At 49.0% G+C, this 13,171-nt stretch overlaps 1 protein-coding gene across 3 annotated transcripts in view; it reads right to left on the reverse strand.

Moving 5' to 3' along the window:
- Rab11fip5 (RAB11 family interacting protein 5) overlaps positions 1–13,171 on the reverse strand; it is a 40,579-nt gene that overhangs the window by 7,692 nt on the left and 19,716 nt on the right. For all 3 annotated transcript variants that reach the window (XM_057774128.1, XM_057774119.1, XM_057774112.1), the window contains exons 2-3: positions 5,672–6,108; positions 4,876–5,563 (exon numbers count right to left, since the gene is read on the reverse strand). In XM_057774128.1, coding sequence (XP_057630111.1) covers positions 4,876–5,563; positions 5,672–6,108 — 1,125 coding nt within the window. The remainder of the gene's footprint in view (positions 1–4,875; positions 5,564–5,671; positions 6,109–13,171) is intronic.

Consider the following 13,171-nt stretch of genomic DNA (forward strand, 5'->3'; position numbering starts at 1 on the left):
TCACAAGGACTATATGCAGTCACACGACCCAGGGACCAAATGAAGGAAGACCCCAATATTATGAGGCACCAAAGGGAAAGATGCTGGGAGAGCTCATGGACAGAGACAGAACTAAGAGACTCAAGCAGGGTACCTGGGATTGCAAACAGAAATAGACAATGTTCCACTAAACTCTTGCAGGAAGGGGTAAGGATAGGGCTGTCATCGGGCATGACAAGGTGTCCAAGAGAGCTCACCCCTTTTGTTTCATGGGGAGGGGGGCAGAAAAACTAGCTAAAGAGCATATGGCATCTGCTGCGAACACCTACTGCCAAGAAACAGTACCCTCATTTTACCCCTCTTGTGGGGCAGCCTTGGGAAATGAGATAACGGGGTACACACTTCCCCCAGGATACAGACAGAACCTAGAACACATGAAGAGAATTCAGCCCTCCTACCTAAATGAGAGCAACCAGGGAACCTCCTCCTATCCATCTTTCCCACTCAACCAGCAACTCTATGGAAAGTACTGGTGGTGAGCTGAGGCAGTTTTGCTCATGAAAACAAGGGGTGTTGTCACAGGAGGGCAGGAGGCTGAGCTATCTGAAGTTTGCCACATTCTTCCCAGGAATGAGACAGGTTGTACACAGGGCCTGATAGGCAACAGGAAAAAGTCCAGGTCCACCAGGAGCAGAGGAGGCTCCAAAGTCAAGCATGCAGGGGGAGTTCAGCCTACTCAACAGGACACAGTGAGATTCTCCTAAGGATTTAGACTTCAAACCTGAACACAGTGGTGCACGCCCCAGCTCTGGGGATGTGGAAGCAGAAGGATTGGAAGCGTGGTATCATCCTCACCTACAGAGCCAGCCTGGATTACATGACACCCTATCTTAATAAACCAAAATATTTTAAAGGAGGCTGGGGCTATAAGTCAGTTGGCAGCATGCTTGCACAACATGCATGAAGCTCTGGTCTCCATTCCCAGCACTGCATTAACCAGGTGTGGAAGCACAAGCCTGTGACCCTTGCACTGGGGAAGAAGACCAAGGTCATCCTCAAGATACACAGCAAGTTCAAAGACAATCTGTGAGGGACCGAGTCCCTGCCTTTAAAAAGAAATAAAAGATAAAGGCTAGGTGTGGTGGCACACACCTTTAAACAGCAGTTGAGAGGCAGAGGCACGAGAAGACAAGAGAATTTTTCTGAACTGAGGCCAGCTGGTCTACATAACAAGCTCCAGGGCAGCCAGAGCTACAGGGTGAGACCCTGTCTTAAAACAACAAAAAGTGATTTTTAAAAATCCAGCATTCAAAGATTCCTGTGACCTTATTTCTCCCCTAGAATGGCTACAACTATGCTGGAGGGTGGATTCTCAGTCTGATCCCCACCTCTAGACAGAGATGGAGAGGGAAGGGAGGCAGAGTTCCCACGTCCCACCTCCAGTTCCCAGCACTGTTCTGAAGGCACTGAAAGGGGTCCCAACTCCCACAGATGTCTCCTCTCCCTCATTTCAGGCAGGTTCCAGGCAAAGGCACAGGCATGTCTACTCCTGGAAGTTAGGGGAATGAGCAGCAACACGCCAATGACCACTTGGGTCACAGCCAGGCTTAGAACATCCATAGCACCCGAGCTGCATCCCAGTAACAAGGCTGGAGCACTCTAAACTCTGAATGACACAACCTCTCTCCAGGCCTCTCATGATGGCAGCCCTAGTGACCCCATCAGCACTGCACAGCAGCAAGCCCAACCCTGTCTGACAAACCCACATACACACTCACCCTCAGGCTCCCAGCAATCTGCTGCCAGTCAAACTTCAGGGAGAAGGCACCAGGGAAGCACCACTAGGAGCCCTGGGCTCTGTCAGCAATCTCCTCTGCACAATGGCTCCCCAGAGATGCACACAAACTGGTTGGTATGGAATAAGCAAAGTGCTCTCCCTTGAGGCCAGGGTTCTAGGCGGCAGGCCCAGCAGGTTTCCCAGAGCCAACAGGGCTTGCTAACACCCTGCCTGTTCTTGACCTCAGAGCCCCTCCATCTTCACGTTCCCTGCTCCACACCAAACATACATTCTTTTAGTTGTGAGCCTAGCCTTTAACAGCTTAGCCATCCCTACAGCAACCGAGTACACGTTCTGAAGGGCATTGCTCCTGCCCTACCAGTGTACATGGCATAGGGCAGGAGAAGCATATTCCTTTGTGGTCTTCTATGCAGGCTGTGCCCTGAGAACACCCCTGTACTCTGGAGCCTACCCAGCCAGCCTGGCACAGCCTCTCCCTCCCAAGCAGGGTACAACATATGCTGATTTGTCTCCCTCGGGGCCAAATATTGGGAAGAGAAGGAGAAAGAAAACCAAGCAGCTCTGTCCCTTCAGCCCATGGAAATAAGCTTCAGGGCCTGCAGGAACCTAAGGATGACTGGTTAACCTGCCACTTGATGTCAATCACCAATTCAATGCAATACTTCTCCCCACCTACCCCCCTTTAAAGTTTTTGGAGGTAGTGTCTCTCTATGGACCTCAGGTTAGCCTCAAACTCAAGTAATCCTCCTGTCAGGGCCTCTTAAGTGATGGAATTACAGGCACGTGCCACCATTCCCAGCTGCCCTTCTCCTCCTCGAATGTCACACCCTGGGGCCATCTCTGGAGAAAGCAGTTTTCTGTACTCACTGGGGCTTCCTTGGGATGTGGTGAGCTCTGTGTTCCATACACTAGTCACAGAGGTAGCAAGTGTTTCTGTGAAGGCTGCCCAGCAGTCCTCAAAGGTTAAAGCCAGCCTTTGAGACAGAACCTATAGACAATGTATCCCCTGGCCAACCATCCCTCCTGAGCTTTGGCAGCTCCTATCTTCCAGGAAACACGTCCAGGAGGAGTGCGTATCCTCTTATCATCAGGACAAATGAGCAGACACAGAGGGGCCTTCCAAGCTTAAGCAGAGATCTTAACATCATCTTCCAACCAGATCGCTGCTTAGAGAGTAATTATTTCAGGAAAACAGCCACAAAACAGCCACAGACGGGACAGGAAATATGCTAACACCAGCCAGAGGGCACCTCAGATGACCCATTCTTTCTGCGACCACCAGGCGTCTGTCTACCATACCTTGGAAGAGACTGGGCAGACATCGAATTGCTAAGTGCCATTTACTAACATCCCTGGCTCTCTGTTGCACCAGGTTTGCCCCCAAGTTAAGTATATTTTTGCATTAGTATTTGATCCCTTCCTGTGTTCAAAGGTTGTTGTGAGAGAAAGCAACAAAAAGAAGGCACTCTGGCACAAGAGGACCTAACACGCGTGGCCTATCTCAACTGCAGCACAGAACTATGCCACAGACCAACACCAATGGCTCAGCAGGTCCTGTGACCCAGGTGAGGCTCAGTCCCATTCTGACACCTCTCAGCCTCACATCAGTAGGGATCAACAGCCACATGTCACCAGAGGCACACCTTGTCAGGAGGACCAGGAGGATCATCTTATAACCACTGAATTCTACACTGCCTCAAGCCTTTCCACGGAGCACAAGTGCCACACAGAGTCACTAGAGGGCGCTGCTGCCCTTACTCAAACTCTCAGAATTTGTGACGGTAGCCCCTGGGTACAAGGGTTTCAAGTCCCAAGGCCTGTGGGCTGGCTCTCCAGGTTCCAGTAGAGATGCTCCAGCTGAACGGCAATTCTGGTTCTAACCTGCAGGTGCTGCCCTGAGCTGTCCTGTCGCTCAACTTTCTCCCTAGAACTCTAAGCAAGCATTCCAACCAACAACTGCTCCTCCTGGGCCAGCTTTCCCTCCAGCTACAGGCCTACCTGGATGCCAGGCCCATTGCCTGCGTGAAGCTGCCACCTACAAATGGCCCAAGGCAGGCAGGGTGCTTAGACAGCCTGGTCTGTAACAAGACCCCTACAGAAATCCCCTCTACCTTCTGTCAACCAAAGACTTGAGTTTTCTGGAGTCTGAGGGGCTGTTAGGAGTCAGAGAAGTGTAAGGAAAATAGAGATGGGAGGAAAATAGAAATGAAGCTAGAGCTGCAAGGTCCAGCCTCCCCTCTATGGGAAACAGATGCAGCATCGTCAAAACTGGGTCCAGTCTTCTTTCTCTAGACCCACTGAGTGGGAGAGGTAGACTTGCTGAGGAGAGAAACAACTGGGCTCAAAACACTAGGTAGGCCTGCCACCAATGCAGGGCAACGAGACAGACTGCTGACCTGCCGTGAAGACCCTCCTTAGGTCCCTGCCAAACAACACAGCAGTTGCCCTATCTCAGAATAACACAGAGTGGAGTCCAGAGGCTCTGACCAGGACCAAGGGAAAGAGAGGGCTGGGCATATTCCCAACAGAGTAGAGTCGCCAGCACTCCCAAGAGGGTCAAAGAACACTAGGCCTTGGTGGGGGTTTATTTCAAAGGAGTTGCTATGATCTCTTTCCAGGCTAGGAAGCCTGCTGAAGAGGAAGGATGCAGCCACAACTATTTAATTCCTGTCCCTCAAGGGATCAAGACCCCAGAGACAGGTGGAAATCATCTACATTCAGGCAGGGTAAGGTGTCTGAAGGCACAGTCTCCAGTCTCAAGGCTTCCTTACCTTGAGGTGAGGAAGCAAGAGATGGGGGTCAGGAAACCAAGAAGCACACGAATGCCCCTCCCTTCCTGTGTACTAACAACTCAAGCATGGGGCCTGGGCCCACCTTGATCCATGGGACCCTCATGGCACTATGTCCTTGAAACTCACCTGTGTTGGTGGGCACGATATGAGCCTTGGCTCAGGAAGACAGGACACCTCACTTGACCATGCAAAGCTAGAGCTCAGCCAGTCTGCTCCCTGCTCCTCCCAGCCTCGCCCCCCCCTCCCCCCGGGAAAACACCCAACCTCCTCCACACAGAGCAAGAAGTAGCCTTATTAAATATGTACCTGGGCTTCTGAGTTGATTCCTTGGATTCTCTCAGGCCAAACCAGCTACTCTTGGCCTTTTCCTCCCCTGTGGATGAGTGGTGCGGGGAGGCTCCCAGAGAAGGGCTCCCTTTCTCTCCAACTGAGCCGCGGCGCCCCAGCTCACTCCGGCTCAGCCCCTGGTGGTGATGGTGATGATGGAAGAGGCCCATGCGGGGCTTCCGCTCCTTCTCTGCCACAGCCTCAGATGAGGCCACCATGGGTGTGGCGACCTGGACTGGCTTTCCCTCTGAAGGCCGGGCCCCCTCTTCTTCTCCAGAGCAACCAGCCCCCAGGGCCAACACTCTAGCCTGAGTGCCCAGCGCCTCCTGTCCAGGCACAGCCTCTGAGCTACTGGTGCCATGGCTGCCTCTGCCCCACGAGTCATGTGAGGCCCGAGGCCCTTCCTCAGAGGGCCGAGGTGGGGCACTGTGTAAGGAGGTTGAGGTTGGAGAGGGGCCCGAGATGGAGCTACGGTGGCGTAAGGGGAGTTGGGGCTCCTCATTGTACACATGGCTCCCATTGACACAAAGGGAAGAGCGGGAGGCACCATCAAGGTGGCCTTGGAGCTCAAGAAGAGCCCGGTGAGGAGCTGCACGTAGCTGGCTGGCCTCATCGCTGTATGTCCTCTTGTGGGTGAGCAGCTTGGGGGACTGTGTAGAATCCCTGCCTAGAAAAGAAATAAGAACCATGTCAGCACTTGGAAAGAAGAGTCCCGTGTCTCTGCCCAAGGCCTTCCTCACCACCTGGGAAGAGCCCACCCTCTCCCCATGCTCACCCCCTTCAGTGGACAGCCAGCTGCTGTGACTTGGCGAGCGGGTGAGGAGCTCAGCTCCAGGGCCCTGGTAGGCCAGGCTGCCGCTAGTAGAGGACAGGGTGCTGTCCGAGCCCAGCGAGGTATTGGACTGGGTGAGCGAGGACTTGCGTAGCTTGTTGCGGAGGAAGAAGCCTTTGGCTTTGCCCATCTTGCCCAGGCTGCCCAGATCAGGATCTTCCAGGGCGCTGCTTGGGAGAATAGCTGAGGCAGATTCTAGTTCATACTTCTTTTTGCCCTTCACCTTGTCCTTGAGCTTGCTGAAGGGGGACCGTGGCTTGTCCTTCATAGACAGGTCAAACATGCTGGCACTCAAGTTGTTTCGTGTGAACTGGATGGTCACCTGGATCTCACCGCGCTCCTTCTCCTTCTTCCCTGGCTTAGAGTAGAGCTTGTACCACCTAAGAGAAGAAGCAGGGCAGAGCTCTGGTCACAGGCACCTCTGAACCCCTCCTTACTTCTGAGACCAACTATTGACCCATTCCACTCCCACCAGCTCCTGTCCTGGCACACGAGCTTGGGTTTGGGAACTAGAAGTATACCCAAGAAACTCCCTAATTTGTCTATGATGGAGAAAACCACATCCTGAATTAGGAAAGCTCCTCAGGGGCCACTGAGCAGGAAGGGCAGCAGTGACCAGGCCACAGTCCCTCCTGCCCAGTGCTTTCCTGGAGCTCATAGGCCCCACAGGACCTCATCATCCCCTACCCGTAACTCTGAAGTCCAAAGGGTGAGGCTGGGCCTGTTGGGAACTGCCCTGTATTCGGCCCCTGGTATAAAGAGTCCTATCCATGATTCACATTAACTCCTCTGGCCAGTCCCAGCAGAAGGTCTACTCTGAGCCACCAAAACAGACACCGAGGCCCAAGACATGGGGAGGAGTATGTACACACACTCCTCACTCATGCACTGACTCACCCCAAGTCCGGCCAAGAATATTTCTGGGAAGCAGAGGAGCAGACAGACATGACTGAGACCTGAGGCAAGAGAGTCGGGGGGAAGGAGTGCCTTCATCCACTTCTCTTCCCCTACTCTCACCCTGGCAGCTACTCCCAAGGGAGTCATCACCCTGTTCTACAGATGGGGGTGAGGCTTGGAGTCACAGCAGACAGGCAAGAAAAGGGATACACGGAGCCAGGTTCTCATCACTCGCAAGACCGTGTTCCTCAGCTACTCTCTTCCCACAGAGTCACAGGGACAATCCCTACTTGGCAATAATGGCTCAGGTGTTCTGCTTTGTTTTTGTTTTAGAGCCCCCAGGTTGCCTTGAACTCACTATCTAGCTGAGGGTTTACTGTGGACTCCACCACTCAAGTGCTGGGATCACAGGTGTGCACCACCACACCCATTTAACTCTGTACTTCTCTGTCCATGCAAGGACTGCACTTCTTGACTTTTACCTATTGGAGAGCAAACTCATGTCAATTGAAAACTCTCTCACAGAAGTTGACAACACCAAACCTGGAAATGCCAAGATGCCCTTCAATAGGTACGTGCATAAACACTGCTACAGACAGTGGAGCTTCAGTCCTGACCTTCCTGAAACTCTGCAGACCAGGCTGGCTTCAGATCACAGAGATCCGCCTGCCTCTGCCTCTGGAGAGTGGGGATTAAAGGTGTGCACCACCACTACCCAGACAGACAGTGGAATTTTATGTAACAATAAACAAAAATGAGCTACAGAACCATGAAAAGACACAGGAAGATTTGTAAACACATAAGAGAAAGAAGCTAACTTGATAAGGCTTCACAGATTCCATGGTATGACAGATATTCAAGAAACAACAAAATATCAAGACAACAAAAAGATCAAAGTGGATCATGACAGGCAGTGCACATCTGAAACCTACCACTCTGGATGCTGAGGCAGGAGGATCACTGAAAGTTGGAGGTCAAAATAAAACAAAGAGATCAGTGGTTGGCAGGGAACTGACGGAGAGAAAACAGGAATGAACAGAAAGAATTTTTATGAAGAATGGGGAATTTGTATAAGGGTGAGACTACCCAAATGACACCATCATGGGAAATGGTGTCGTTTTGTTTGTCAGAACCCAAAGAATGTGCAATAAGCCATGATGTACAATCAGCCAGAGACACAGAAGCAGGGGGACTGCCACACATTCAAAGGCAGCCTGTGCTACACAGAGATTCTAGGCTAGTTTGAGATTACAAAGTGAGGCCCCGTCTCAAAAACTATGCAATAAAAATCTCTGATGCTTTGATATTGGTGCCTCAGCCTTAACAAATGCACTACACTGGCCAGATGTTAGCAACAAAAGAATTTGTGGTTTGGGGAATGGAATAGGGAGACAGACAATATTCAAACTTTTAATTCACTTCTCTAAATCTAAAACTAAAACTGCTCTTTAAAAAGGTAACTCAATGGGGCTAGCCGGATAGTTCAGATGTTAAAGAGCATACACTGTCTTCGCAGTGCATCGACAATAAGTGGTTTATAAAGGCCTGTTCCTCAAAGTCCAAAGGATGCTGTCTTCTGCCTCCACAGGCACTGCACTCACATGCACACGCTCACGAACATGGGATTAGTGGGTTCCATGGCAGTAGCTTTGATGCTATTTTGCCCAAGAGCTTCAAGAGGAAAGGGTTGCCGGGCAGTGGTGGTGCACGCCTTTAATCCCAGCACTTGGGAGGCAGAGGCAGGCGGATCTCTGTGAGTTCGAGACCAGCCTGATCTACAAGAGCTAGTTCCAGGACAGGCTCCAAAACCACAGAGAAACCCTGTCTCGAAAAACCAAAAAAAAAAAAAAAAAAAAAAAAAAAAAGAGGAAAGGGTTATTTTATAGCATGGTGTCAGAGGCCTCGGTTCATGGTCCGTGCCTCCCTTGATTCTAACTCCTTGGTGAGGCTGCCCACCCTGACTAGTGGCATCTCCTCTGGGACGACAGCATGACTAGCATCACCAGCAACACTCGGGACAGCGTTCCCTGGCTTTGGGAATCTTCTGGAAGCAGAACGCTCACAGAAGTGCTCAGAGTGTGCTTCCCTAGTGTCCCAGGTCCTTCTGGATCTAATAAAGCTATGGAGCAACCTGGTGAACTTGTTTAAACAGTGGATTTAGATCAAGTTCACTGGGGACACTAACACTGGAAAGTAGGGGTTCTCAGAAATAGGACATTAATTTTCTCTAAGCATCTGCTGCTGGGGCTGAAGACATGGTCAGTTAGTTGGTAAGGTGTCTAGCATACAAACATGAGGACCTGAGTTTGGGTCCCCAGCACCCACATAAAGAGCTGGATGTGGTGTCATGTGTCTGTAACCCCAGTGCTGAGGAGAGGGTCCATGAGCTCAGTGGTCAGTCGCTGTGGATAGTCTGAGGGCTCCAGGTTCAAAGAGACCCTGTACAAAGTAAGGTGGGAGCAATAAAGACACCAGAAATTGACCTCTGACCTATACATACACACACACAACTACATGTACACACATACCCATCCCACTACATTCTATGCATTTACACACACACACACACACACACACACAACTGCAGATTTCTTATTTAGCAATTACAAAGAGGAAAAGGTATCTTTATAAAGAGGTTGGAACATATCCTTTAACTGGTCTTAAGCTGGGGGTTGTGACCCCCACAGAGGGAACTGAATGTGGAGTTATGAAAAATTTGACAAGAAAGGTCCACGAATGGATAAATCAAACCTGTGATGAATCCAAGGTGTTATTGCCTCAGGCACCTTTGCTGCAGCCTCAGGTCTGAAACCCAACAAGCACACTCTGCACTGTTCACACCCATCACACCAGTGACACACCAGCCAATGCTGCCCAAAATACCTCAGCTGAGATTTGAGACTATTATATGCTATGAATCTCCATGTTGTTACTGCATACACAAAGTGTTCCATTTTTAGAGAATCCTAATCATAAGCACAAAGACTTCGTATTTCCCTGCCTCCATTTCTCTGCATGTGAGTGTCACAGAGCGTCTCTGGGACATCTGAGAATGTCTGACTGAGGCCTGGGAGGATGGCACAGTTAGTAAACTGCTCTCCACACAAACACGAGGACTGAGTTGAGCCTCAGCAGCCATGTGAAAAGCAGCCAGTTGAGTGGATGTCTTGTAAATCTTGCACCAGGGAGGTGGAGACAGGCAGATCCTCGAGCTCACTGGCCAACCAGCTTGGCCTACCATTAAGGTCAGCCAGAGACTGTCAAAAATAAGGAGGAGGGGGCTGGAGAGATGGCTCAGAGGTTAAGAGCATTGTCTGCTCTTCCAAAGGTCCCAAGTTCAATTCCCAGCAACCACATGGTGGCTCACAACCATCTGTAATGGGGTTTGGTGCCTTCTTCTGGCCTGCAGGCATACACACAGACAGAATATTGTATACATAATAAATAAATATTTTTAAAAAAATGAAGGAGGAGGGCTTAATGGCACTCAATGTTGTCCTCTGGCCTCTACACACACACACACACACACACACACACACAACACACAAAACACATTTCTACATATATGTACACAAATAAAATTCCTTTTAGAGTTGACTTGAGTTTCATTTAAAAACAAAGATTAAAATTATTAGAAAGAATATGTTCAACATATAATCTATGCATTAACAAATGCTTAAAAATTAAAAATCAGAGCCGGGTGGTGGTGGCTCACGCCTTTAATCCCAGCACTCGGGAGGCAGAAGCAGGAGGACCTGTGAGTTTGAGGCCAGCCTGATCTACAAGAGCTAGTTCCAGGATAAGCTCCAAAGATACAGAGAAACCCTGTCTCGAAAAAACAAAACAAAAAAAAATTGAAAAATCATTAAATGAATTTTGGTGGCCAGGCGGTGGTGGTGCACACCTTTAATCCTAGCACCTGGGAGGCAGAGGCAAGAGAATTTCTGAGTTCGAAGCCAGCCTGTTCTGCAGAGTCAGTTCTAGGACAGGTTCCAAAGCTACAGAGAAAGCCTGTCTTGAAAAAAATAAATAAATTTTGGTGGAATTTGAACACTTTCTAGGAATTTTTGAAATGGCCCTAAAAAAAATACTTTTGCCATTTTGCAGTATGTATTTCTGTGGTGATCTCAGCATTGCTTATGAAATCAAAATATCTGTCAGCTCTGACAACTGTTGAAGATGTTCTACATTCTGCAATACCAGACACCCAGCCAAGACTTATTGTTGGTATTATTAGGTTTTGGCCTTTGGAGAAAGTTTCACTATATAGCTTTGGCTGGCCTGAAATTCATTATGTAGACCAGGATGATCTAGAACTCACTCTGTAGACCAGGCTGGGCTGGAACTTGCAGCAATCCTCCTGCCTTTGCCTCCTGAGTGTTGGAATCACAGCTGTGCATGCTGTGCCCCACTGAGATTTAGTTCTTTATGCAAAAATAAACATCTTCATCTCATTAGTGTGCAAATTTGTTTTCATTTTTAATAGAAAAATGATATGTATATAAAATTGTTTTAGAGAAAATTTCTTTTTTAAATTAACATTTTAAACATTTTATTTTATAGGTATGGGAGTTTTGGCTGCATGTATGACTGTGTACCACACATGTGCATGTGTCTCCAGGACCAGAAGAGGGCATCAGATCTCCTGGAACTGGAGTTAGGTAGTTGTGAGTCATCACGTGGGTGCTGGGAACCAAACCTGTGTCTTCTGCAAGAGCAGGCAGAGCTCTTAAACAGGGAGCCATTTCTCCAGCCCCTCTGTTTTTCCTCTTTGAAGACTCATTCTGTGGAGCTGGGTGGGAAGCGCCCAGCTCGGCAGCGCAGATGCTAAAACTCCAGCTACAGAGAGCATCGTGACTCCTCCACGAGGACAGCGTGCAGGTTTATGAAGCGTCCTATTAGGAAGGAGAGAACCACATGCTTAGTCACCACATGGAACCCGTCACATGTCATGCTGTACATTTACATATGGTTTTTCCGTTACTGGCCTTTCAGATGGGTTCAGGTCTTTCAAAAAATAAGTTACATTTTAATTTAGTGAGTGTTTGAGGTGGTGGAGGGAGACAGAGAATATGTGTTTATGTGCCACGGTGCAAATGTGAGGTCAGAGAACAACTTTTTGTTGTTGTTGTTGTTGTTGTTGTTGTTTTTTGAGACAGGGTTTCGCTGTAGTTTTAGAGCCTGACCTGGAACTAGCTCTTGTAGACCAGGCTGGCCTCGAACTCACAGAGATCCACCTGCCTCTGCCTCCCGAGTGCTGGGATTAAAGGCGTGTGCCACCACCGCCCAGCTCAGAGAGCAACTTTTGGGAGTTGGTTTTGTCCTAAGGTGTGGGGCCTGGGGATTAAACTCAGGTGGTCAGGTCAGGCAGTAACTGCCTTTACCTGCCGAGCCACTTCATTGCCCTCTAATGGGACTTTTAATTTTAAATTCCCAAGGGGCTGGAAAGATGGCTCACCATGTAAGAGTGCTTACTGGACAAGCATGAGGACCTGGGTTTAAATTCCAGAACTCACATAAAAAGACAGATGTGGATGTGAGCCAGCTCTGTCGGAGGTAGAGATGGGTACTCCTGGGGCTTGTTGGACACCAGCCTTGCTCCAGGTTCAGAGAGAGACCCTGTCTAAAGGAATAATGGCAGAGAGCGATAAAGTAGGACATTTGGTGTCTTCATCTTGTCTCTGTACATGTACAGATACTGTACATACACCACACACACATACACATGCACGCACAAATGCACACACATTAAAAATAAAATATTTAAGGGCTGGTGAGATGGCTTAGTGGTTAACAGCACTGGTTCGATTCCCAGCACTCAAATCGTGGCTCACAAACATATATAACTCCAGTCCCTGGGGCTTTGACTTCCCCTTTTGGCCTCTGCAGGCACTGCATCCAGAAGCCCCAAATTGTGTTATGCGGAAGGGTGACTCCAGTGTGAAGCGGCTGACATATTCTGAGGCATGTATGTATGTCCATTGCAGGTGTGGACAAGGGCTCTGAGCCTGTGGCAGCAATGTTAACCACCTTGACCTGTCTTTCTTGTGCCTTCACCTGAGCGACTGGTCTTGACATGCATTGCCCTGTGTGTGGCATTGAGAATGAGGGCAAGATCCTGCTCTCATTCTGGAATCGCGAGCCAGCTTCCCCTTTGGAGACCTTTAGGGTTTCCTTTATTTGCTTCTTGTTAGGAAGTCTCCAAGCGTTATCTTTGGATGTGGTGCTGTCTTTGTTCAATGTGCTGCATACTTTGAGGCCTTTTGCATTGGGCTGGTAGCTTTCAGTTTAAGAAAACTTTCTTGTATTGTTTCTTTTACAATTTCTTGCTGTGTTCTCTCTTTCCTTCTCTTTCTCTTATTTATTTATTTATTTATTTATTTATTTATTTATTTATTGAGGCAGATTTTTACACTGTAGCCTTTGTTGACTGGAAACTCACAATATAGCCCAGGCTGGTCTTGAATTTGTAATAATCCTCCTGTCTCTGCCTCCTGAGATTATAGGTGTGCACTATCAAGCTCAGTTTCTTTTTTCTTTTGAAAG

This window comes from Chionomys nivalis, chromosome 1, assembly GCF_950005125.1.
Source record: "Chionomys nivalis chromosome 1, mChiNiv1.1, whole genome shotgun sequence".
NCBI lineage: Eukaryota > Metazoa > Chordata > Mammalia > Rodentia > Cricetidae > Chionomys > Chionomys nivalis.